At 39.8% G+C, this 27,536-nt stretch overlaps 1 protein-coding gene across 5 annotated transcripts; it reads right to left on the bottom strand.

Annotated features, from left to right (window-relative positions):
• Window positions 1–6,295: 6,295 nt before the first annotated feature.
• Window positions 6,296–27,524, bottom strand: HERPUD2 (HERPUD family member 2). 5 transcript variants are annotated; one of them, XM_055708415.1, is made up of 9 exons: window positions 27,403–27,524; window positions 26,835–27,161; window positions 21,120–21,197; window positions 17,731–17,844; window positions 15,463–15,620; window positions 9,645–9,767; window positions 8,990–9,313; window positions 7,653–7,767; window positions 6,296–7,311 (listed from the first exon to the last, which is right to left on the bottom strand). In XM_055708415.1, exons 2-9 carry the CDS (start codon window positions 26,979–26,981, stop codon window positions 7,150–7,152), a joined length of 1,221 nt encoding a protein of 406 aa, XP_055564390.1. In that variant the 5' UTR covers window positions 26,982–27,161; window positions 27,403–27,524; the 3' UTR covers window positions 6,296–7,149. The 5 variants fall into 5 exon arrangements, with proteins under 5 accessions (XP_055564390.1, XP_055564391.1, XP_055564392.1 ...); XM_055708416.1 differs by having other exon boundaries at window positions 27,361–27,505; XM_055708417.1 differs by having other exon boundaries at window positions 27,357–27,504.
• Window positions 27,525–27,536: the final 12 nt, after the last annotated feature.

Consider the following 27,536-nt stretch of genomic DNA (forward strand, 5'->3'; position numbering starts at 1 on the left):
CATTTGACACATGGAAGGTCTTTAAAGTGCAGTCACCAAAAAGGGAATTCAGCCAGTACAGGGAAGAATGGAAGGAAATCAGGATCCGGTTCCCATCAGAAGTCTCTCAAGTGCTTACAGTCACACGTAAGAGGACAGAAGAAAGACCCAGTCTAGACACACAAACAACCCAAGGCAGAGAGAAACTGAAGGATGTACAATATATTTTTCTCACACACGCAAAATCACATATGTCTGTACTAGCTCAGATAATCCTGCGGACACCTTTGCATAGCACAAGCAGGTTCTAATGCACCCAGCTTATTAACTGGCTTCACATTATCCACTTACAGCAGATAAAGAGGGCTATCAGTTTTAGGGTTCTGCCTATATTTTATTCATATGTGTTTCCCTTGAAATTCAAACCCAAGATGCGGTCCAGACCAGTCTAGTGCCTTAAAAACATGCGTTCCAGGTTCCTGAATGAGACTCTGGAACAATAGCTACGGTCTCTTGAGAGTTTTTGACAAGAGCATCCTCTCATGATACTGCTGCTGATGAGTGGTGTTCTTGTGCCACGCTGTGCTGCTCCCCTCCATTGCGCCAGATCATCTACTCACGTGCCCGTGCTGGGAATCAGGCCAGAGAACTGGTTCAGCCTTTGCAAACCCCATCAAAACGACAGCCTCTACGTGATCCAGCCCCTGCCTCGTGCCATGCTGTGACGCTGGATACCACCACCAGTGTTACATATTAGGGTACTGGAGGTCTGCAGATACCGTCACCTCACTTGGTAAAGGACATCCAAAGCCCTCTGCCAGAGGCCAGAGGAATTCTAGCCCTCAGCAGAGAAATGCAGTTGGCTTCACAAACTGGCACGGAGGTTGTCCTCCACCAGCAGCAGCTGGGAAAACTTATTCCGACGACTTAAGACAAATGTTTGCTTCAGCAATTCAAAAATAATACTTGCTCTGAAGAACTGTACATCATAGCTAGTCGCTAGGAAGACCCATGCTGTCTTTTGCATTATAATTAACAGGCAGGAAGATTCATTTAAGACTTAGCAAGACCAAGCCAGGCATATTCATCACCTTAATGATGTTCGTGCCGTAACTTACATGTTACACCCCATCCTTGTGGCCATAGGGGGGAAAACTAAAAACTCAACAGTGTTGGAAAACTAGCATACGACCCACAAACCGATGATTCCACGTTTCCCAGAGGCAGCTCAGCGTCGCATAATCCGGAGGCTGTTTTTTTTCAACCAGATGAAGAAGACAGCAGGGTGCCTAACCCATTACAGCATTGTTACCACACACATCCCAACATGAGAATCTAACTGCTCGGGAAGGGGCAAGCTACAGGCAGAGCCCTTGGACGCGAAGCCTTCGGGCCAGGAAAGAGATGCAACAGTGGGAGAGATTTCACACCCCTCGCAATGCTTCAAGCCACCTATTTCAGTCAGGACGTGCGTTTTGTAGCAGCAGCAGAGCAGCGCACCTTCGTGCCCATTGCAATAACTCAGTTCTGCAGAGGGGACCGCAGAAGGGTTTGGGTTAGTGATGGGGGTTTTTTTTTGTTTGTTTGGGGGGTTTTTTTGTTTGTTTGTTTTTTAAGGGAAAGGTACCCAGCCTCCCCCAAAAGCACCGGCTAGCTGGTGAGGGGGAACGGCACGCCTGCCGCTCGCAAGGCTGCTCGGTCGGAGTGAAAAGGAACAGCTTTCTCGCCAGGCTGCGCCCCCCCGCTCGGCTCGCCAGGTCGGAGCACGCGGCTGGCGCCCCCCCGGGGTGCGGGGCCAGGGCGCGGAGCCGCGGCGCCATCTAGCGGGGTGCTGGGGTAGCGCCGCCCGCAGGGTGTCCTGCCCGCACGGCGCCCCGGGGGGCTGGGGGGGGGAGGCTCCCCCGAACCACCCCGTCAGGCAGGACGCGTTTTCTTATTTTGGTTATTGCTCGTTTCCTTAATTATCTCCGCACGGAGCGCGGACCGGCTAGGCAGTTGGCTCGTTTATTTCCACCGCGGTGTATTTCCACGTCGCCGCAGTTATTTCCTCACTACAGCTTCACCTCGCACCAGGCCACTCACCAAAACGCTGCAAAAAGGCCACCCAAACGTGTGAACTCTCCCACAGAGGCCAGGTTCAGCTTCCTTTTCCAACCAGCACTTCAGGTCAGCACAGAGTTTCTAAAAGGGTAAAGAAAATGCGTGCACACAAAACCCCCAGAATTTAAAAATGAACATATAGCCACAATTCAATTTACTTCCATCTGTAGACTCCTCACATATAGATTCCCTCCCAGGGTTTCTGCAAAACTGGGGGGGGGGGGAAGAGTTGACATCCTTTCTGTAAGCGCTGTCCCACTCGCACGCACCTCGCCACCCAGAGATTTAAACCGTGGCTGCCCTGGTATTAGAAGCTCCCTGCTGCAAAAATAACCACTCGTTTTGCAGGTTTATTCCTAGGACAGCTAAAACCACATGAGGATGAGGGAAACCAGTTAACATCACCAGCCAGAGAAGTCTGAACAAAGTTCTAGGCACATAATCCTTCTTGCCCTTCTTACTCCTCCCACAACCTTGAAAATTTTAGCACCAGCTTTATTACAGACCCGGCGTGTAACAACTATGGCCACGGAGCAAACATTAAATGAAAGTTAGAGCTCAACAGAACAACTGCAGCTCAAGCAGTGAAATCACATCAGTATCACTGATATAAGTTAAGGAAGGAGAAAAAAAAAAAAAAAGAGGCTGGGTATTTATTGTTATACAGCAACATTTCCTCATGTTATTTAAAAAACATATAAAGCTTGAAAACAAGCACAAATTAACATCTTCATAAAGAAGTGGAAATACTGTCTACACAGGCTGCGCATTCTCCCACTGGATGCTGTGCTTAGCTCTGGAAAATGTAAGAGAAGAAAATGAAGTTTGCCAGCCCCAGCCTTTTTAGGGCTAGTTCTTTCAGGTCCAGTATGTGCTTCCCTCCTCTCCAACCAGTGCTGCTGGGTGGGTCGGCTTGTGAATAAACATAAACAGCTACAGCTTCTTTCAAAAGCAAGGCCTTGCACAGACAGCTGCCAAGAGCAAGAAGCTGCCTCCCACGCGGCAGTAGCTGAACAGGCAGGGTAGACGTAGTGCCCACGTAGAGCCACTGCCATGTGGAATGGCTGAACCCCCTTTTTTGAGACAAGAATCATGATGAAACGTATTTATTACCTTGTATTATCCTGTTACTCAGACAAACAGCAGCTTTGAAGCAAACCAGGGCTGTGAGCGATAAAGTAAACTCATTCCCAGTTTGCATCACCCCACCTATACTAACACTGTAATCTGAAGGAGCATCACCCACACGCAAAGCCATGCTGGCATTAACATAGCGAACCTCAACGCCTGAAGCATCAAAGCTTGCCCAGCACACGCAGCAGTATCATTCCCGGCTTGCACCTGAGTAAATACAGGCCTGCAACCTAATTTACAAAGGTGCAACCAGCCAGGCTGGGATTGTATCTCTGCCCACCTGAACACATCCAGAAAAAAACAGGTCAGAGTTTACAATCATCAGGATGTGGTAAATTCTGAATTGCTTCCTTGTGATAATAATAAAGGATGCTGAGAAAAAGCTTAGACTAGAAAACTTTTAGGTTGTACAGGGCACAAGCAGCAAAACCACACGACAGAACAATGTGATTTTGCATCACCTGTTACTACTACAAATCTTGCACACGATGGATTTTTTTTCCCCTTCTGCTGCAGCAATAGTAAGAAGGTAGCGAAGTAGGTCTGAGACAGAAGCAGCCTTTTCCTGAAGTACCATGTGATAATTTCTCTGTGAGTTACCTGCATTTAAGGGCAACAGGGAGCAACTGGAAAGGTCTCCACACCAAACAGCAGGATGAGCAAGACCTCATGAGCCCACAACTTAGGAGGAGAAAAAAAGATCACTTTGATGACTATTTTGCACCCAAGAATTCCCCAGTGTGAGTTTGTGTCACACTTGTTCAGGAAACCAACAGTGGCATTGCTAAACACAATGTAAAATGTAGCCATCAGTGCAGATGTATGCGTATGTATTTCTCAGAGTAAGCACAACATTGAGAAATCATGCAAAAGAGTAGCTATGTGTTGCTCTTTCCATACATCTGCTCCAACCAGCACTGCTGATCTCATCTCTCTTCACAGCAAGAAGTATTACGGAAGGAATACGCTTCAGTCTTGTGTCTATTCCTTGTGTGACTGTCTCTGCCTTACGCACTGTGAGGTGCTGGCACAGATTTGCTATTAGATACACAGACTTCCTCTAAGTGTAGGGTACCTGTCATTTCAAGTTTTCCTGTAAGGTAAAAGCAAGAATGAACTTCAATCACCTTTACAACTTTGCATACAGAAAGTGTGAGTTATGCATGGGTACGTTACAGAACCATCAATACTGGGGCACACCCTATGCTGGCTTAATCCTCATGCTTTTCGTTCCATCTCATGCTACAATCTTGCTACGATTCAGCATTTACCTTCGCCTACAGCCGTGTACCACATAATGGCGTTTTGTTTTATGCTATAGCACAGTTCCTCCAAGGATGCGCTAAGAAAAAGCAACTGTTTTCCTAGGGTTTTCATTTCCATCATCACCTGTTGCATATTTCATGCTGTTCAATTTACACATGAATTGCTCAGAAACCCATAAAACAAAGACCTGATCTGACTGGTTTTCATCAAATTCTTTTCTTTACTAAGAAAAAAAAAATGCACCTCTCTTGCCTCAGTCTGCTCTTCAATGCCTCATATTTATTCACAATCACACTTTCTGTTATCTTTGTTCCTCCCATTGGCTTTCCTCTGCCTCCAACTCTTTCACTAATTTTTGCTGATGCTTCATATCTCTTTCTTACTTCAACTCATTTTCCTCAATAACCACCATTTTGCTTTTCCTTCCTTGGATCTTGGGAAGGTTCTGGATGCTGGAAGGTTTCAGTGACCTTAAAATGTTCTCACATAAGTCTGGCCTCTTCAACTCATTGCTCCAGTTCTACAATCTAGTTAAAAAAAACTCTCAGAGCATCTCCTTCAATATCTAACCAACTGCCAGGATCTCCCATTTCATTATTTCAACCTTGTGTAACCCATAAACAGATTTCTCCTTCTCCAGATAGGAACAAGCAGTAACAATTCCATGTTCTTTAACCAAAATCAGGGCGAACAGGGTAATGGCAACTTTCTTCATCTAGCCTGCTCACAGCAGAGGGCTACCATCAACTGCTTCCTACAGCACAGAAAAAACTGGAAACTCAGAACAGCAACCATGACAGCAAGAAGCAACTAGCAGCTGGATACCAGCAGGTTGTAACTACGCAACTTACAAATACACTAACCCCAGGACAAAAAGAACAGCGAACTTTTGGGAAAAGTGGGAGGAAGAACACACAGGTCAAACAGATGAAACTTCAACACATTCCAGAAATAAGTATAACGATATCCAAGATTAACACTGTGCCATTCCTTTAAAAGTGTACATTTTTGTAATGGTTCTTAAATATTAGTCAAGTTAGATCCACCCACCAAACTAAAAGAGTAAAATTTCTTCAACAAGGTCTATGCATTTTATGTTTATGCAGTAAAGAACCTAAATTGACAGCAGCTCTCCATAGTAACATGGGAGTAAAACACTAATTAAACATTATTTATTCATCATTACTGCCTTTAAAGCAAGTAAAATCACATCTATAAAAGACTTACATTTATATTTCTCCTCTTACAGATTTGTAAATAAGAATTCTTTTGTAACTCAAAAACCATTCCATTTAAGCTATTTAGATTAAAACCATTGTTCAAATCTACTTTTTCCAATTAAGTCAACTTTCAATAAGGCCTAGAAATCCTGATAGATAATTCAGAGTATAAACCCAAAGAAAATTTTTTAAGTTTCAAAACTTCGCTGCATAGCTTCAGCAGTCATGAACAAGCAAAATATAAACCCCCTATTTCTCACTTGTTCAGACCTATTTAAAAGTTTTGACCTGTTATCTGGAAATTAGGAAGTTGGACAGGCTTTCTCTTGGTTGTAGGAAAAATGGCTGCAAAGATTCTAAGTTAGATAGCACATGGTAACTTCACAATTAGGAACAAAACCAAATATAACTTTTGACTATTACTAAAATCTAAAGAAAGCAGCCAAAAGCCTGACAGTAGCACTGTGCTATTACCTCATGTACAATCTTCCTTTTCTTAGTTTTAATTGGGTTAATTAAGAATACCAATATCCTGCTGTTCAGATCACACCCGCAACTGTGTATGTGCTGCTACAAACACACCACTTCAGTCAATATCAGTAATGCCACCATAACAACTTTATTCCACTCAAATCATCATATTTTTCATCCTTAATGATGCACCATTTAGCTGTTTGCATTCAAGTATGCATACAAACATCCAAAAGAGTTACCGTAACAATTTTTATTAAAAAACCCTAATGTACATGGTTTTCCCCGGTACAGCTATATTTTTCTTAAAAAGTACTGTATGTATCAAACATTTAAGGTTTATCCCATCACTGTCAATTGTCTTTGAAGAGCTGTCAAACATCTTCGACTTTAATGAACTTCAGTATAGCCTCAAGAGAAGGCTTTTACCTTTCTAAATGTGTAAGAGGCTTAGGATTTTGTGGTGTGAAGACAATATGCCATTAACACGTAATCCTTGTGTTCACAGCATTCTTTCAGGAATGATGTAAACTCCTAATCTCAAGCCGTAATTCATACCCTGCATAAAACTGGCATGATACATTAATGATATTCAGATGAATAGATAGCATTTGGAAAGGTCTGTCAACATTTCTACTTTTAACAGCTCTTTAAAGATGTAATGGTGCAGCTTAAGTACAAGCTTTTTGCCTCCGTATAATACACATATGAAATTAAAATAAAACATGGAAGACCAATATCTTTACATTTTATTCTTCAGAAAAAGAAGAATCTTAAAGAAAGCATTTAGTAGTCCACTTGTGCTTAAAATGTTCAATGCATGAGAAAGCCGAAAAAAATACACATTTTTGTACACCATAATCAAAAAGGTAACATTATAGAGTTTCAGAAATTGCACTGTATTTAAAACACACTCTAGAATCTGCTCCACTTCTATGTATGGCTACTGAGGCTGCCTGACACAGTTCCTTCTCCATTTTTAATTGCCAACCTGTGGAGGCCCTTCCGGGATGAGTGATGTGAAGAAGGTTGTGATAAAGGACCAAGCAGAAGCCATAAATCCAGGCTGCTGCTCTGTATTGGCATCTTCACCTGCATCTTCTCCGCTGTCTTCATCAATCCCATCATCCATAAGTCGTTCCTTTAAAAACAGAAATTGAAGCCATTCAACTGCCGCTTTTCAGAGCCTTGACATAAGGTAACCAGCAGTATCTTCCTACATTAAGTAACTTCTCTGAGAACAACCTCCTGATGAGTAACTAGCACGAAGAAAGTCTGTGACTGAAGTAGAGCCAATCAGTAATTGTCAGACTAGAAAAATACAGAATTTAAGCAGCTGAATTTAAACACTGAGGACAATACTGAAAGCTCTCTGTTTAAGCTGGCTATGTTTCATAAAAGTTGACTTTTTGTCCAGGCATTACAGCATGCTTTGCAGTATAATACATAGGCGTCTCAAAAGACATGTCTGCTCTTACTTACCATCTCTTCAAGATCCGGATTATTTGCATGCTGGCCATCACGGTTCACTTCCACATTATTGGCTGCCTGTTGTTGGCCTCCCTCTTGTCTAAAGGGGAACCATCCAGCTTGGTGCCTATGTAAGAAAACAGAACAGCTGAAAACCTCTCTTTTGAAAGGAACAAAAAGATTTTTCTGCTTTAGTGAACTACCGTAGCGAATTCTTCAAGTACTTTGAAATGAATGAAGGTATGCATATTTTTCTGTAAGTCTTACTTCTAGATCAAATGGCTATTCTTTGACATCTGGATTAAGAAGAGTCTTGCTAAAGAGCTGTTCTTTAAGTTTCATAAGTGCTGTTCATAGCCCTCTGTCCCAGAAGATTATTAATTTACCATGATTAGGTGATTAAATACGCAGAATACTTTTGTTGGGTCTCCTCCCCAAATTTAGGTACTTAAGTTATATTAATTTTCAGAGAGCCTTAGTCTTCATACTTTAAAGTTTATTTTCTCTGGAAAAAGAGAATGTAAGTTTCAGCTAAGGCTTGAACCATGTTACCGTTGTAAATAAACTTTCAAGTGTCTATACTCTGATTTCAACTATCACATGTGCATGAGAAACAGAACAGTCCTTGCGAGGATTGAGACTACAACATAATGAAATTCTCAATGAATGACATCAGTTCAAAATATCAAGCATTACTGCTGATTTCCATTTCTATTTACATCACTGAACTATTTTTATATATGTGATGACAACTGTACTGGTATTTCTTAATAACAGAGTGCTTAAGTCTTTATGATATATTGTAAAAAAAATATTTAGGTCCCTGCAATTCTACCAGATCTGGTACTCACCATTACAGTAGAACTACCTTAACTCTACCTAACAACTCACGCACAAATCCCCTAATTCATTTTTCAAAAATAACTTATCTTAGCTCTGTGATTTTCCTTTTATATCCAAGTGGTAAGAGTTTTATGTTTAGGTCGAGCAGATGTTTGACTTCCATGAACTTCCCTTTCGTCAGCCCCACTTTTAAATTTCCAGTCCAAAATTCTATTTTTCTGTAATACTGGTCTGTTAATATCACCAATATTTAGGAGCACTGTGTTTTGGGTGTAAGTGGTATCCAACTTACTGTAAAAGTGTTATGAGAATCCAATTTTTATGTCAGCTTCTGTACTTGTTTGAATATTTAAAAAAAAACCAACAAAACAAAACACATACATCATACTGTAAAGGAGCAGTGCCTGAACTTCTGCATTTGGGTAATTTCTCAGTTTAAATTGATTATACGTTAGCACCATACTCCACATTTCAGACCTGCAGCTGTACTCAACCGTTGTACTCACAAATAAACCAGCAGCATGGCTCCCATTACCATGACAAATCGACTGAAAGAAGAATAGAAGTATACAATGCTCAGAAGAATCGCTGCTCTAGAGAACGTGTACATCCAGTCCAGCCAGTCCCGGTTGAAGTCCTCCTCATTCACTACTGGGCCACCCTGTGCATTCATCTGAACATTTGGGTTTACAGGCCTGTTTTCCTGGACGGCTACATTTGGCACTGCTGCAGGCTCATTTGCAGGAGCGTGTTCTGAATTTACAGCCTGGGCAACTGCAGATCTCACTGGCTCAGAGCTGGAAGTCACTTGGGCTGAAACAGCAGCTTGGCTAAAAATTTAAACATAAAACTGGTTTGTCAAAAAACATGCACCAAAATTCCTAAGCCTTTTCTTGTCTTTTTTTCTACACTAATAAAAACAAAATTTCAGATGTAATACATTAATAAGTAAAGCTTTAAAGGAAAATGCAGTTTGTTTTGATGTGTATTAATTCCAATCCAAAACTAGATTTCCTAATTTGCTGGACAAAATTGAGTGTAAAACAGCATATCCAGACAAAATAAACACATAAATTTTGATCCTGCACACAATATTTAAGTTTTTTAATATCTTCCTTTCATTAGTGTAACTCAGTACTACCCAAGATAATGCAGACTTACTATTGCATGTAGTACTGACGTGCATACATTTGTTGCCACCAGATCATCTGTAAGGGACTGAATGCAGGATACATAGAAAATCCAGCAGGAACACCTTGGCCTGGAAATTGGCTGCCTATATTGCTAGAAAAGGTTAAAGAAAAACACTCAGTTCTAAACTGCCACATTTATAAAATGCCCTAAATATTAAAAAAAACCAAACAATTAAAGTAGCATTTTTCTTCTCATTTGTCCCCCTACAATAATGCACTGAAATGACACTGAAACAACAGGTAGCGAGAACATCCAACCCATTCCAAAAAAGCACTGTACTTTCATACAACAAATTAATAAGCAAAGTTATTTCTACAGAAAGAGGATTTATGTTTTTTCTACTTAGAAATCTGTCACTGGCTGCACCTCTGGGACAAAACCATGTTGAATTTTTTTTTTAATTGTTTATAACGGGAGAAATTCTTCCATACAATTCCTTTCAAGTTCAGAGGTCACCCTTAGGTGCTGCAGAAGCTGTAAAGGGAAACCTTACTATCTTCTACGGCTTTCTTTTAGAAGCAATACCTGAAATACCACTGTGATCAAAGACAAGAAGAAATGAACATGAGCAAAGGCAATAGCTTCTGAAGATTGCAACTAAGAACATTGTAAATTATTTACTCCCCCACCCCCCATCAATATTTTGATTCTCCTCCCTATGGGCTTTTAACTCTGGTTCACATGCAAGAGAGATAAAGCTCCTATATGTAAGTTTTAGGTTTGGTTTTGTCTGCTTTTAAACTTCTTAGCCTCTCTTACCTCCTAGAGCATATAGCATGTTTTGGCAAGATTTCCAACTCTTTCCCCAAAGATTTTGATGTAGTGAACTGCAGTAAACCAGGACATCTTTCAGGACAGCATGAGAGTATAAAGCATGAAGAAAAGCTTATTCAGACTGCAGGTAGCAAAAGCTGAGACTGCTGTAATTGCACTGCAGACTACAGCTGTTCCCTAAGTAAGGCACTCCCTGCAAAGATATCATCAAGAGATTTCATTAGTCTACCAGGCATTCAGATATACAAGACATGCCCAGAAAGATGGAAGACATTAAAATCTTTTTTTCCATGTTACACATGAATAAGTATTTCACTATAATTCTGGACAAGAGCCTGCCATGCAACTCCATGACCTCTGCTAAAACTGTTTGTATTTAGTCATAACCTGCTTTTATAATAGTTTGGGGCTGGGGGCAGGAGGAGGGCAGGGAAGCAAAAGTTACTTTCCTGATACCACATACAAACTAAGATAATCACAGGTAATACTCTAGGTTTCTTTCAAAAATTGCAAGGGTGAATGGGCAGCCCTGCTGATGCTACTTATTTATGCATAATTAACACATTCAAACAGCAAAGCTGTCCATCTGCTATTGAAAAACCATCAATCACGCTTTTATCTTTTTAACTACAAGGTTTAAGAACATGTTGTTCTAACCCCTGAACTGGCAAACACTTAGAGAAGTAAAACTCCTCCAAAGTTAACAGAACACTGAACCTCACAAAACATCTGACCCTCGAAATGTAAAGATGATTCAAATATTCTACATGGGTGTCATTAAGCACTTGGTGTGACAAATCACTGAGCAATGTCTCAATTTCAAGCAAGTAGAACATTACATGGGGATGTGAACAGACAGGACCACTCTCTGTTCGACGACACCTATTTCTCCAGCTCAGTCACCAATAAGCAATGCTACTAAACTTGCCCAAGTCCTGCAGAAATTCACCAATTTTTTTCTCATCAGTTACAGATTCTAGGGTTCTTCTTTGAAACCGCTAAGATGAGCTCAACAAAGTTGAGAGGCCTTGTATCTGTGAGGGAGAGCTATTGGCACAACTTTTACAAATATTGCAGGATTTAAACCCCTACTTTCCTCCAAACTCTTTCAAAAGTTGCTTTCTTGATGTAGATTAAGAAACCAGTCAACCAAGACAAACTAGAAAAGGTTTCAGTTGCATCATGTTCTTTCCTTTCCCATTTAAATATTTGGGGGGGGGGGGGGGGGGGGGGTCGTTATTGTTGCTGGTCGTGGTTTTTTCCCCCACGGCTTTTCTAGATGTGACTTTTTGAGAAGCACAACACACCTGTTCAAGATCTCACTCCATTAATGAGAAAAAAATAAGACACCAACATTTAAGAACTGGCTTCTGGCTCACAATGCCAAATAGCACAGCAGTATTTTGTTTGCTCATCAAAAATCAGAACAACACAGTTGCTGTCAATTACACAGCTATTCCAGCTACTAGGGTATTAAGTTAGCTTATGAAATTCAGGAACAACTCCAAACAAAAAGTATGTATTTCAGTGAGAACCTCTCCAAAGGAAGAGGCTCTTCTCAGCAAAGCAAGCCGTCTTGCTGTTAGAAGAAAAAGGGAAGTAGCACATGCTTTCTCCTCCTCTTTTTCCAAAGGGAGGAGGAAGAGGCAGGAAGCAAAGTATTTCAAAAGAATGGCAGCAACAGCACAAGAGCAGAGAAACAAACTGGATAGTCACAGGCATTCCAGGACTGGAGAACAAAGCACAGCAGACTGCAGAAGAGCAGTTAGGTAAGTCAGAAAACTTTTTAAGATTCAAATGGTAGAGGCAGCTTCAGAATATTCTGAAAGAGGCATGCTAGCCCTTAAATGGCTAGAAAGCTCACCCTTATTACTTCTGGTCTATAGAAGACACCTAAACTGGGATTCAATTTGAGGATAAAGTCAGACTAGTTAGCTAGTGTCATCATGAAGACACTGCTCACCCCTAGCGGAAAAGTAAGGCCTTTTAATTCAGACTTAAAAGCCCAATCTCTGTCATCTGCATCACTGACTACAACTGCATTTGTTTAGTGACCTTGACCCAAAAAGACATCTCATTTAGGGTTCATCTCATGAGTCTGAGATATCAACGTCAAGTGACATTTCAATATCCTCCACTATGTTATTTGCTACCTTAAGAAAAAAATACTGCAAGACAAGGCTACTGAAGAAGCAAGGTATTTACGTGGTAGAACATACTGTGTGCTGTCGTATGTCATTTTGTTGTTCACTTTCAAGCAGTACTATATACACACAATACAAAAACATTTCACTAGATAGGCTGCCCACACTTGACAAATAATCTCACGGCCTTGATGTTCCTTGTCTGTTTACAGCTTCCAAGTACCCTCCAATCTGAAATGCAAGCCGTTTCAGGACTGAGCCCACCTGTTCTGTCTGTAGCTGCGTAGCACAATGGGGCCCTGATCCATGACTAAGTCCGCAGGAGCAGGCAATGCTGCACTTGCTCTCCACTTCAAAAGACTAACTTGGTAGATACAAGCTATTTGCTCAGTCCCACCTCAAGTCTAGGTTTTTAGAAAATAGCATGTACAACAGCTCAAAAGCAACAGAAAGTTTTAAGTTGCTTTCTCTACAACATTTTAGCAATCTGAATGAGCTGTTTTCCCAAAAGATACTCAACTTGCATACTAAGGCTTTCTATCAGCAACTGAGAAACAATCAAAACCATAAGTAACACGAATGTTAGGTGGTTATTTGTACAAGTTCATTAATGAAATTAAGTGTTGCAAAACACTGAAGAAAACTGACCCTCACATGTGTTTTCAAACATCTGAAGACCTTTTGCCCATCAGTAAAGCCTATCATGCAGCTAGATTAAGTGGGTCTGGTCATGAAACAGGAAGAAAAAGTCACACAGATTCCAGCTACAAATATTCACTGTTCCTAACAAGCCTCAGTCCCTGTATAAATTACACTAAAGCTGGATTTCTTTGCCCCAAATGACGTTTAAGAGAGCAGCTAAAACACAGAAGGCATTTCTTATTGCTGGAATACAAGCAGCAGCTGTCTGAAGCAAAACCAGATACATCTGAGAAGATCACTAAAAGCATTAAAAAGGGTTTCCTCAAGACAGCAGACTACAGCAGGTCCTGGCACACACTATTTGGAGTTGAGCAGAGCACCACGGTACCCAGCAGTTGACAAAGATCTACCTTAAGTTCTGACAGCATTCCATTAAATTACTTTTATAAAAAGGGCCTAAGATTATTTAGGGTTCATTTATTTTGGCATTTCTGTTCAGATCACGAATGCACTTCTGAAGCAAATCTCCAGTCACTTCCTCTTACTACAGTTTTGTTTGCATCACAGAATGCTCTTGGATCACCATCTGGATTCCTTTTGGATTACACTAAATTAAAGGATGCAATTTAGGCGCACTGCTAATGCACCTTAGCCACAAATAGGCACCTATTCCTGGTGACCAAGCTAGAGGTAGCCCAAATAAGACTGAAACCCCTGAAATATGTGCAGTGTTGATGTCAGGTTTTCAGCATCTCTTTCAGTCTACAGATCCACTCCTCTCGATCCACATTACTTGCTAATACAGACGCAGACTTGGAATTTTTATTTTTAAGTTTCTCTTTCAAACACAGTAAAGTCTTTCAAATTCACGATTCCCACTGTATTTTAATGGAATTATTTCAGCTAGAAGACTGACCAATGGTTCTGTTGCCTTTTTGAAGTTCCTTCACCTATTCAATTCACCATGCATACTGACAAAAAACTCACTCTGTTTACATGAAAAGCTAATTAGAAAAACATTAAAACTTCTTACAGATTAGTAATTTGCACCACAGAATAAATTGCTTCCAGTATTAATCTACGTTACACCAAACAGCAGTCTTGACAGTCAACTTACTGTCACCTAGCTTTTGTCACAAAGACAAGCAAAACCACTTCTGCGAAGATGCACGCAGTCAGGATAACCCAAGTGCTCCACCCATTGCGAAGGCAGGTTTTTTCCTTGACAGAACATTTCAGATACAAAAATAAAAAGGACTTGAAGGAATTCAGGATTAAAACTAGTAAGACTAGTTAAGTCTAGGCTAACTCAACAAGAAAGCATGTAAATTGAACTGAAACTACTAAGTTTTCAACAAGTTCTTGATATCTGTTTTCTTTCCAGTGACAGAAAGAATTTTCGCTGTTCACAGGTCCACAGTTTTGTTTAAACATTCTCCAAAGAAAATCTCTAGAATCTATGCAGTACTGGGAGAATGCCTTGCCAGAAAGAAATCTTTAAAGTGTTCCCTGAGGAAATGAGAGGTATTATCTCAGAATGCACTATCCTCCCATTTTCCCCTTGGAAGAATACAAAACAAAAAAACCTTTAAGAAGCTGCAAAGGTCATGTGGGTTAAAAATTGCTAAAGCTGCTTTTTAAGAAAAAAATTTTGGAAGTCATGTAATAACAGATCTGCTCTAGAATTGTACACTAGTTACATTTCATTAGTATGTATGAAAATATTTTAAAATTGTTGCAGATAGACAAGTACATACATGTACTCAAACACCTCATCATTTATGCAGTTGAAACCAATATGGAGAAGTAAAGCGTTACATCTCCTTTGTGTTAAGAACTAAGAACCATCATATTCTGGTAAAAATTTAGTGCTGACAATTACAATAAAGGACTAGAAAAAGCAATCAGAAGCAATAATTTTATCAACCACATTACCAACTATATCCAGTAGATAAGTATTACAAGCTGCACTTTGAGGGCAGAAAGCATGAAGAAAAAAAACCAAACAAAACACAGCCTGAAGGGTGCACTAAGAACACTTACTCTTTGACAGAGTCCTAGCTAAAAACATTAATGTTCATATGCAAAATGTTTCTAACGTAAAACACTTCAAGATGAACTAGCCAAATAATTTTACAGACAGTGAAACAAACATATTTGTACCTGAACATTTAAAGTACTTTAAAGAGTATCAAAGAACTGAGAATTGCTTCAATCTCACTTACCCTTGCATTAAATAAGGGAACTGGTGGCTTGGTATAGGATTGCTTTGTGCTTGTGGAAGATTACGATGCCTCACTCCATCTGCACTAGTGTTCAAAGATGTAGATGAAGGTTCTTGGTTTGTGGGTGAGGCAGCAGTTGATCCAGAATGGTCTAAATTCTTAAAAACAAATATAGTTGAGGTTGGGGATCTTTTTGCCACAGTTACATGATTTACAACTGTGCCTTAAAAAACTATTTGCTTTCATGTTTTGTCACAAGTTTTACTGAGAATATAAGCACCAGGCAGGTCTTCTGGGGTTTTATTGGTTCTGGCAAGCCTTTAGTAAAAGCAGAAATTCAAAATTGCACTCAGGTGCACATATAAAAAGTAGTGAAGTTTTCAGAAAGACTCAACACTTGATAGGTCCCAGAGAAAACCACAAGTCACTTGGAATCAGTTTCAAAAAGCTGAACCAAACTAAAGCTTAAATAAAAAGAATATTTAGCAGCAACAAAAATTCTAGTAGCTATCATTAACAAAAGTAACCTCAGGATATGACTTTATATTCGGAGACAACAGTGTCTGCAGTGACTTAAAATATCATTCCTCTGTCCTTCAGTTTCCCCTTCTACTCATCATCCTCTTCACTGTGCCAGTTGCCCAATACAAACTGCTGCGCTCACTGCTGGGAGGGGGCAGGGGGTAGGAATCAGGGAAATAGCTAGGAACTGCTTAGGCTCCCAAAACCACACCTAAAACCAGCATGGTCAGACCTTCAATGCTTTCCAAGATCAATAATTAACCCTGGAACAGGGTTAACAGCTTAATATTTAACAGCTGACTGTACTAGATTATTTGTGACCGTAACTAGACTGCAATTTGGCCATTGAGATGCATTATTTTAGTTTAAATAAATCCCCAAGATCTGTTGCTAAGCATTACTGTAATGTTTACTCAGTAGAAACTCCTCTTCAACTTTTGACAACTCAGGAAGCGAAGAGGTGCAGTTACTTAAGACATCACTAGCACATTTCCCCCTACAAAGGAAAAGAAGAAAAACCTACCACTAGACAGTGGGGAGGAAACAAAAAAAAAAAAAAAAAGGAAGAATAAAGGCCATTCAAGATTTGGGTTTAGGTTGCTCCATTCAAAGTATTACGAACCTAACACTGGGTATACTGACTGCTTTAAGCAGTCATTAATACAGTCATGTAAATACAATATTTACAGCTGATCTACATAGCAATAAAACAATAAAACAAAGGTGGCCCCCTGTGTCCTGCTTGCAAATAGAGATATTAAATACAGCCTTTGAAAAGATGACTTAACCATTGTCCACTCTCTACTATCACTTAAACTGCTTGTGTTTCTGACTGTCACGTAGCAGTCTGAAGCAATATGCTATCAACAAAAGAATGAAGACAGACAGCTTATTACTGGAAGGGTATTTCCCATATGCTGATAATCAACACACCACAGATGAAAAGTACCTACAATGGTATTATGTACACATTCCTTTCTGACTAACCTTCAAGGGTCGCTTAGTGATACTACTGTAATTCTCTTGGCTTTTTCTGGAGTTGGTAATGACAACTAAGTCATCAACAGAAACATTTACTGCACTACTGTCAAAACCGAGTACAACCAAAGAACATCATTTTTGCAGGGCGTGAAGAGGAAAACACTCAAAACACCCTAAACAAAAGTGTTTTGTGAACACCTTTAATAAAAGCTTAAGAACACTTTTTACTTCTGTCTTACAGACACTACAACTACCTTGAAGCTAATTGCATAAATACTGGCCAATTCCTGTCAAGCAGAATGAACACTGGCCAGGCTGCCCCTGTCTGTCTCACAAGGGCACTAATTTGACTGGTCTCTCTTCAGGGGTACACAAAGTAAATCAGAACTTAGTTTAGTGTTCATTGTTTTGTTGGGGTTTTTTTTGGTTTGGGGTTTTTTTTCAACTGAATACACTGCTCAATTTCTGCCAAAGACACAGCAATATGGAAAGGAAAATTTACTTTTCAATGAAGTGTGAAAAAGAAGAGTTTAGAAAAAGTGCTTTATCATCTAATAAACACAATTGTTACAATTTTTAAAAAAGGTCATCTTTGTTTAAATAAAGTGGCACCCTTAAATAATAAAGTCTAATTGTACAAACTCATATGGCATGCTCAACCTTCACCACACTATTTTACAGTCAAATTTTAAGAGTTAAGTCTTGGAAACCTTCCTCAGTGTAGAGGAAATTCACATCCTATGTATGAAACAAAAAAAAACTCACTGAGCTACTGCTGGAGGTTGAAGCTCCGTGACCTTCTCTACTGGTGCTGGGTTTTGGAGAACTTGGGGGTGTCCGGGAAGTACATACCAGATGAACCATATGATATTCATCTTGCTAAAAATTAAAGAAATTGAAAAGCTAAAGCAACAATATTTGAAACATTTACAAGCAAAAGCCATCTTTAAATATCCACTTTCAAAGTTGCATTTGCAATCAGTAAAGAAACATTATACAAAATGAAGAGACCATAAAACAAAACTTGAGCCTAGCACAAGAGAAACCTACTGTTTCACAACTTGTGCTTTCTTAGCAGCTGTCCGCAAGAACATATTGAACATTCACTTACTCCCAATTTTCCCTAGAACCGCAGTATAGCGGAACCAATGGAGGACCACACAGAGAAACATGAGGTAGTCTATCACAAGCTTTGACTTTATTTTGAAAAAATCTCAAACCTTTTACAGGGCTCTGTTTCCTAAAGTTAAGAATGCTTACATTTGCACTGAGATCTAACGAAGAGTATTATTCAATAAAGGCATCAGGGTAAATGAAAAATGTAGGCACTGGAGTTCCACAAGCCAACCACGACAAAAGAAAAAAAAAAAAGTATCAGCCATTGCCTCCACCTCACTCCAGCCTAAGCCTGGCTCAAGTCTAACCTGCAGATATTCCACACTCAGGCAACGCTATTCAAAGTACTAGATGGGACCCGAGTACTCCTAAATATATGAAATTAAGGAAGCAAGTCAGTGGCATCACTTGAAGCCATGTCAGCACGCAAGTAATCAGCCCATGCCAATTCTTCATGAATATGCTGCCCCACAACACACTAACATGGACGCCACAACAACTTCAATCTGAAGCTCTTGCCCTGTACCAAATGAAGACACCCCGTTACACCAGCATGCCTGAAGCTCATACAGCCATAGCAACAAGAGCAGCTACGACCGTAAAGTTGCACATGACAGCTTCCTCAGCAACCAAATTTTAAAGAAAAGCCACAAAAGCCACCTAGTCCTCTTCTGAAATCAGCGTGATGCAGTCAAGCTGCAGTTTTTCATGAGATGACATTTAGAAATACCAGGTTTGGAGTTTTTTTTTAAACCTACTAAGAAACTTAAGACACATAGGTTTATTCACTTTTAAGTTTTAACCTTTAGGAATAAAGAAGACTGAATAACTGCTTTTATACACCAGTGTGCATTACTGCTAGCATAGCCTATCCATATCCACATTCATTTGAACTCCTACACACATACCAGTTTCTAGCCCCAAGCACAGCCTATTACATTAAGTGTAATTTCTTACCAGATGGTGATAGTAAGCAATGATCAGAGAGCACTGCACACAGGCAATCAGTGTTCTGACCACATCAAAAGCCTTTAACCTAACCAGTTACCTTCTTCCTAGGTGAGAACTTATGCCACTTGGAAAGGGAAAGGAAGTTAAACTTCTTTTAAGCTTACAGTGTACAGCTTTATTCAATGTGACAGTTCAATATATTTCTATTTATACATAGCACGTTGAACATCACTGTGCCTGAAGAGTGCCACAAATTATAGCCTCAACATATTTTACGTCGGCAAAATGACACCTCTCAGTATCAATGAGCAAGTATCACAAAGCTAAATCAAGAGATTTAGTAAAACCTCAGATATTAGGAATTTATAGCTAATCAAGTGGGAAGAACGTGGCAGAGAATGTGACTGAACTTAAAGAGTAATCATATCTTTTTTCCAAAAGCTCTTAAAACCTTGAGCACAAAAGACTCCTCTTGTTCCAACACAAATTTTTAACTTTGTGCTTAAGACCGATGATTATGTTTTTAAAGTCAGTGAATTTAACTAAACCCAAGGCCTATAGCTACTAAAATGCCTTTAAAGTCAAATATAGCTCCTGTATTCTGAAGGAAGACATTAGTTAGGAAAAGTTTCTGCTCTAGTACACAAGTAAGGTCTGAAAGCGTGCTTCCTAAAACTACTCTGCTCTAAGCAGGCCAAGTGAATTCAAGGGATCCAGGTTTCATTTTGTCCTCAACCAGCAAAACTAAGCTTGGAGGTAAGTTATATAAATACTTTTTTTTAATTTTTTAATTGGTACAGGATATATACTGGTTGGCAGTACTCCAGCTCCACTTTTGTAGTAAACCTATATATAGTAAGTTTCAATCATTTTTGGTTAACAGTTAAATCCAATGTAACAAAATCATTTCAGAATGAAGATTATAAAGTAACAACAGAGAGTCAAGATTCCTCTGCATCAGTTTTTCCATACTTAAAACTGAAGTTTGGTTGCTTACTTTCACTAAAGCATTATTCTCCTTTAGAAACTTTCCTCCATACTACATATTAAAATGTAACCCACCTGCTCTTGCAGTCTATACATTGATTTTTACCTCAGTATGTTACAAAAAAGTATCATCATCAACACCCTGGTACTGTATAACAGAGTTTACCTATTTCATAGGATTAAGAACTGTATAATTGTTTAATGACCTAAAGTATTTTCCAACTATAGCTACTGATGCACCCTCATCTACTTACAAGGAGCTGAAAGACTACTCAACATAATGCATTATGTTTTCTGTTGCCATCAAAATTGAAGCAAAGTTCTTTTTAATCTGCCCTAAATATTACCTTATTCTACACACCTTCAGGAACTTTACGAACTTAATGAAGTCCCTATTACATGGTAGCATCAATCCAAACTATTTGTAGCAATTTGAGAATAAAGTGCATTTACTTCAAGATTTCCTACATGATATGTCGCGCGTATACAGGATTTTGATTTTATTTAAATGTTGACTGAAGAATCTAAAGTTAGATTAGTAAAATTACTTTTTTCAAGATGAACCAGCGGAATTAAAAAAAATAAACCGCTTCAGAACAAACAAACTTTCAAGTATCATTAGGAACAGTTAAGAGATGACAAATAAAACCAGGGTAACAAATAGCTTTCCCAGCAAAACCATTCAGGAATTTAGAATTCTGGTTTTGCATATAAATATATTACCCTTAATTTGCTTACACAAGTGCCATTTTAATGTAAGTTCTTGGAATTATGTACGTACAAGAAATGAAATTATGTCCCAAACCAACAAATTCCATTTATGTTGTAGCAGGAGCTGTCTCTAAACTACATATCCCTTGTTTATGACTTATGTAGCCTACTTGCTCTCCCACCCATTTGGAAGCATGCCTCAATCCACAAGCATCATAATCTTACATACATGGGATACTTGAAAGTACATTTTCCAGAACGTATCAACATTATATGGTTACATCTGTCAATACAACAATGAAAACTTGAAGCTAAACAACGCATCAAATTCCTATTTCCCAAAAAGGAGGGTCTGATCAAATATCATATGGTGTTGATATAAAGCTTACTTTTCTGAGAACATCTTTCAGCTGCAGATGATCAGGAAGCAGTCTGCCAGAATACACCAGTCTCTGATCCTTTGTAGACTAGGAGATGGGACAAAGAAAGGAATTTAGCTTTTTATCTCCAGCTGTATATCTGTACAGCAGGAACATTTGCAGGCATGAAAATTCCTTATGATTCCAACCACCAACAGAGTGCCTTAAAAACATTTCAGAGAATTCACACGTCCAACTCACAAATAAATTCTGAAAGAATTCTGCTATTACGCACTCAGCAAGAGTGCTATAACGATTAACACCACATAATTAGCAAATGCTGCTCAGCAAAACTACTGCGTATATTCAAAAATTCCTTTCTTTTTAAAGATTTGCTCTTTATCCTGCTCCCATTCCCAGGCACTTGCTGAAAAAGTAGATAGAAAAGTGGCTGGGGCAAACAAAAAAAAAACACAGTAGGAAAATCAAGTGATAATTAAAATACACAGAAATGGGGCACAAAATCTTTCTCAACAAGGAATTTCTGTTATTACTCCCTGCTACCATTCCCCCAACCCCACAAAAATAAACAGAAGAGGAAACAAGGAAAGCATTAAAAAGCATGAAGCAGCAAAAAATTCATTTTAAGGTAGCCTTCAAAATTTGGTAAGCTTTTTTCCCCCCCTCTGGTCCTACACTCCCACATTTTAAAATACCTTTCTAATGCAAAAATAAGATTTTCCATTTTTTAAAAACAAATGATGCACTATTCACAAGGTAGTAACTTTTAGCTAGTCTACTCTGAAGAGATAATGATGAAATTTGGGGTACAGGTGTACAGTAATATGTCCAGTGTACTGAAGCAATAGGGAGCTTACTTGGCTAAACAAAACAAACAAAACCCCAACCCTACTCAATTCACTTTATGCTGTCAGAAAGTTTTAAGTAGTCTTACTACTAGTAGGTCACTAACATACTTCAACTACATAAACAAACAACTCCCTTTTTATTTTTTGCTTGAAAAATGCTCCTAAATATACACGCATATGGGAAAAATTTTAAAGAGAATCCAACTGTTTCATCAGTTCAGTTTAACTACTGCATGCATCCTAAGTACAATAGCATTTATCACTCGAAAGAAAGTACCAACATAAGCAAATACTAAATGAAGAAATCTAGCTTAACATCAGTGGAACAAACATGCATTATCAGCATGAAAAATTTGAAGAATTTCCCCATCATGCAAACAGCTAGTCTTACAACATCTCTGCTCTTTCTCTCCCAGCCTACTGTTGCCCACTCTGCAGTCTTATTCATCCCAATAGTAAGACACCAATACCCAAGATTCAGGTCTCTGCAATTAGAAAAAGCTTTCACAAAAGTTTTGAGGTAGGTTTTTTTTTCTTGCAATAGACTTTTACAGTTTCCCAATAAATTAGCAAAACATAGAAAAGTTGCAGAACATTTTCCCCCTGAAGAAATCTGGTCATATCACTAGAAAATAATTATAGATACTCTAAGCAAATAATTATGAAAAGTACACATGAAATCTGAAAAGCTTTTGTTGTAAAGTTTTTCCTAAATCCATACTAGCCATCATGATTAAACACACGTCTTTTTTAAAAAAATGAGTGCATAACCTAACACATATAGTACAGAACTGTTTATCACTTCTATTGAAGAAACATTTTCCATATTCTTCTGCATTTTTCTGTATTTTTAATTAGTGACATAATACACTATTTTTGTATGTTTCACAACACAGGGAACTAGTTATCTGCAGCTCCAATGGATAAACTACTGCAATAAATTCAATATAAATGCTGTACTATTTCTACTTAGGTTTAAAACAACAAAAAAATGCTTGTCTCATATCAGACTAAGTTTTCTTGAACTATACCATTTTAGTTGCTCCTTTCAAGCAGGAACAGGCTGCTGACAGAACACAAGCTTACTTGGATTTCCTATTTGGGAAAGACCTTCTTAGAAAAAACAAGAATTTGCAGCATGCATCAAGACTACAGAAAACTTTGATTTCCTGTAAAATAGAAACTTGCTGCTTTAGAATGACCAGTGGAGCCAGAAGAAAAGTCCAGAAACCTTGTTTCTAGGTCCTGAGATAGATTATCTGGAGATTAATTAAAGAAGATAAGCAGTTAAAACAAGCAAAACCCAAACTCCAAATCTTTGCATCATCATCCAACACGGCAACGGAGTGCTATAGTGCCTGTCCCACTCATGGTCAAATTCAGATTCTTCTCTGCAGTACCTTATACATGAATCTCCCCTCAACCCCATCTAATTAAATACCTTCTCAAACTCAAGTAGTACAAATTAATTTTTTTAATACGAGTACTTTACTGAGAAGAAACTGCTAGATTAAAATGACCCCTCAAAGCTACTACATAGCCTTAAGTAATGCATTTCAGCTCCCAACAAAACCATAAAAGAAAAGGTTATGCATATACTGAGTACTGTTAATCACCTTAAGTTACAGATATTAATGGGGGAAGATGAGGTCTTAAAACGCCCTACATAACTTAAATACCTAACTGTGCACTACAAGATTATCACTTGCAATTCTCAGGGTGAAAGCCATCTGGGAATTCCGAAATGTGGGGATTTTTTAAATGCAGATGGAAGAGTGGACAGATGTGAAAACACACATATGCCAAAGTAAACAGAAAAGGCATTCAACTCATCCCTCTGCCAGAGGAGGTTCACTATCACACATCCTGCTTCAAGGAACAGCATGCTCACTACTAGCCCAAACACTAAACTGATGAAAAAAACACACTAGAGTGGCCCTATTTTCAAAAGCAAGCACATGGCACCAGATAAAAAGATTCTAGAAGCTAAAGTTTAGAATGAGATGCAAAACAGTCTTTAGATTATGATCTAAAAGGTATGTATTTAAAACTAAGAATTCAACAGCTAGTGTTTTTTCTCCCCCCTCCATTTTTCAAGTAAGACCCCCATCTGCAATGCTTAGTCCAAGTTGGCTACACCCAGCACATTACCAAAACTGCCAAACCTAAGCTAAGGAAGCCACTTCCCTTGAAACATGATCTCTGAGCTATCCTGTCTTAGCTACAAGATATCTGTTACTTTGGTCATTCATCCTCTCCTCCACTCTTCCAATAGGACATAAAAATCCAACCAACCACATCTGGTGAGAATTGTGGGGAAAGTACATGCTAGAAGACAGGTACTACAGGAAATGAGAAACAGCAGTTTTAAATGAATGCTTATGGGTGTAATCAACGCAGCAGTTAATGCACTGAATGGGAAGAACTGCTAGATTGAGACATACAGGTTGATTTTCCAAGTTTTCTTTTCTTACATAAAAGATTTAAGGACACTAACTGCAGCGCTCTAGCTATGAAAAACTGGTCCAGTAAGGGGCAACAAATACTGAAAAATGTGAACCTTAGTACAGACCCATAAACTAATACTGTTTTCAACCCATTTAGATTATTCAATGACCGACTTTAGTAACTATACCAACTTTAATAGTGACTAAACCAATTCAAATCTGCCTATACTTGGAATCTGTACTTCATTTTAGCTAAAAGTCATTTACACAAATTAATCTGGAAAAATCACAAACACCACTGCCTCAAGGCCTAACTTCTCATTTGCCTATTTTAACCACCTCATTTTCTGAAGACATATTCTTAATAAATTGTAAGTTTAATGACAACGTTTACAGTTACCATCAGTTAACAGACTAATTTACAGATGCGTATAGGAGGATTAGGTAAAAGTCACACATGACAACTGGAATGACTATGTATAGCAGTGATAAGAACTGATTTCTATTTTATGCCCCTAACTTCAAGAACACTGCAACACCTGTACAGAGCATGTGTTCTGATTGCTCCTGCACTCTTAAAATAGCAATGTAATAGAAATTATTTCCAGGACCTATCATATTCAGGGAATGTAGAAATTTGATCGACAAGCTTTTGACAGTCATCTGGTTTACAAAGAACAAAAAAAAAAAAAGGGGGGGGTGGGGGGGAAGGGGCTGCTCCTGAAAGCACAAGACTTAGAACAATTTTGGAAAAAGCAGTTAGCACTCAAGATCAAAAACATATCAAGCCGAAAAATACACTTTTCAATTTTACTATACATAGGAGACAGCCTATGAAACCCTCTCCTCCTCTCCCATCTTACTACTTTAATTTGAAAGGTTCTATGAAATGAAAATACTGTGTTCAGTTACTAATTTAATTGCAAGTACAGTAAATCCAAATTAAACTGGAATTATTGAGATAATTTTCACTAAAGAAACTTCCCATTCTTTAACCCAGAACAATTTTGGGGATTCTGAACTAGTCATTTAATAACGAGAGGCAAGCTGAGGAATCAGTTTTCATTGGAAGAAAGATGTTCCAGGAAACTGAGATGTAATATTATACTTACTACTGGTTAAAACCTACAGTGCAATATAAAAATCTCTCCTTCATTAAAGATTCTTCCTAGAAGCCCAATTTAGAAATATCATGAGTCAGAAAGCTAGTGTTTAAACACAAATACGTCATAGGAGGAGATTCCAGTGAGGAGGAAGAAGCAGCAAGTTGCGTATTTGTTTCTTTCACAGCAGATAGGCTCTCCCAGCAGAGAATTACTCACCGCAACAACTAAATCCACAAACTCTCAAATACTGCTTAACAGCTGTCAACATGCCAGTGACACAGCCCAAGCTGCTGACTGCTTTGCTTGCTCCTCCAAAAAGCAGAAACCTTTGAGAGACAAAGCTACTACTTTACACTCCCCCAGCCAAAAAAAAACCCAAACCAAAACATCAATGCCAATAATTCTTCTATCAAACTAGGTGAATACCAATCACTTACAATATAAATGCAATCTTTGTCTATTGGTTTCTACAGCAAGGTCTAGGCCTCACATGCTGCTGCAGTGTGAAGGCAAAGTCACTGTCTTTACACAGTTTTTCTGGAAGAAAATTTCCAGTACACTGTTCTGTATGACCACCATTCTAAACAGGTGCAGTATTATCTTCCTATTATTATCTGTATGGTTTTTCATAGACTCTTTTTAACTGCCAAATTTAGAACTTAAAAGAATTTACAAATAAAGCATATTTTCCTCAGGAAACAAAGAAAGCTACAGGTCTTTATCCTAAATTTCAAAATACAGTCACAACTGTCATATGTTTGCAGTACATCTGAGAGCAGAGTTTTCGACACAGCCTAAAAACAAAAAAAAAAAAGGGTTTTGAAAGAGGAAAAAGAAAAAAGGGGAAGTAATTCTGGAGATTGCTCAATTGCATGTTTCAAATAATATTATGAATAAATATCTATCTATTCCACACTTCAGTGAATTCACTAGAGTTGGTAACTTTACATGTATCACATCGTAATTGGTTTAGACAGAACTCTGACATTTACAGAAATCAGTCTTAAATTCACTTAACTGAGATATCTACACTCCAGATCCTAAGAGAGTGAAACGTAGCATTAAGAAGTACCTTCAGTGATACCGCCTTTCAGGATGCTACACTGTGATCTTCTGCCACCCTACAGAACCGCAGCTATTTACGTTGCCAACTTCCCTGAAAGCAGAGAGCCGGGCGCTGCCTTGACACGGGTAACTCCTGGGCAGCGGGATTCTTGTTTATTTTGCAGAGTACCCAAGGAAAGCCTCGGCCGCCCATCCGCAAGTTACCGCAATGCCAGTTTTCCCGACAAGAAGAAGACAAAGGGCTGGCCAAGCACTCACCGGCTTACTAGGGTAGACTTTGGAGAGGTGAGATTTTAGCTTGCCCACAGTCCAGTCCAGAAAGCAGTTAATGGTCTGGTCGGTGTATTTCTGGTTGGGGGCCTTGATGATGAGGGTCACCGGGTGATCCACCACGCTCTGGTCCATGCTGCCAGCAGGGGCGACCGGCCCCGCCTCGCTCTTCTCCGCTGGGAGACGAGGCCGCTGGAAGCTCCGGGCGCCCGGGGCGGGCTCAGCGGCCGGGGGCGACGCTCCGGGGGAGGCCGGGGGAGCCCATGGTCGTGCTGGCGCTCACAGCGCGGGCGGGGCGGCGGCACCGGCCGAGCTCTGCCCGCCAGACGCGGAGGAGCAAGCAGAAAGAGGGGCGGCTTAGCGCTCACACAGCGGCACCCCCCCTCCGGTAACAACCGCCACAGGGCTCCCGCCGGGACAGCGGGCGCGCCCTCACCTCACCCTCAACCGCCACCCCCCCCGCCCCCCGCGGACCGGCCGGTTCCCCCCTCCCCCCCGGTGCGCCCGCACCCACGGAGAAGGGAAGGAACCGAGACGGGAGGGGACGGCCCGGTACCCGGAACGCGCCCGCCCGGGCTGGGCCCCTCCGCCCGCGGCGCCGCCTCGACCTCCGGCCCCGCTGTCGCTGGCGTAAAATGGAGACCGGAAGCGCGGCCGCGTCCCTCCTCCCTCCGCCGCTCCCCGCGCGCG

The sequence above is a fragment of the Falco cherrug genome, chromosome 4 (assembly GCF_023634085.1).
Source record: "Falco cherrug isolate bFalChe1 chromosome 4, bFalChe1.pri, whole genome shotgun sequence".
In the NCBI taxonomy this organism is placed as follows: domain Eukaryota; kingdom Metazoa; phylum Chordata; class Aves; order Falconiformes; family Falconidae; genus Falco; species Falco cherrug.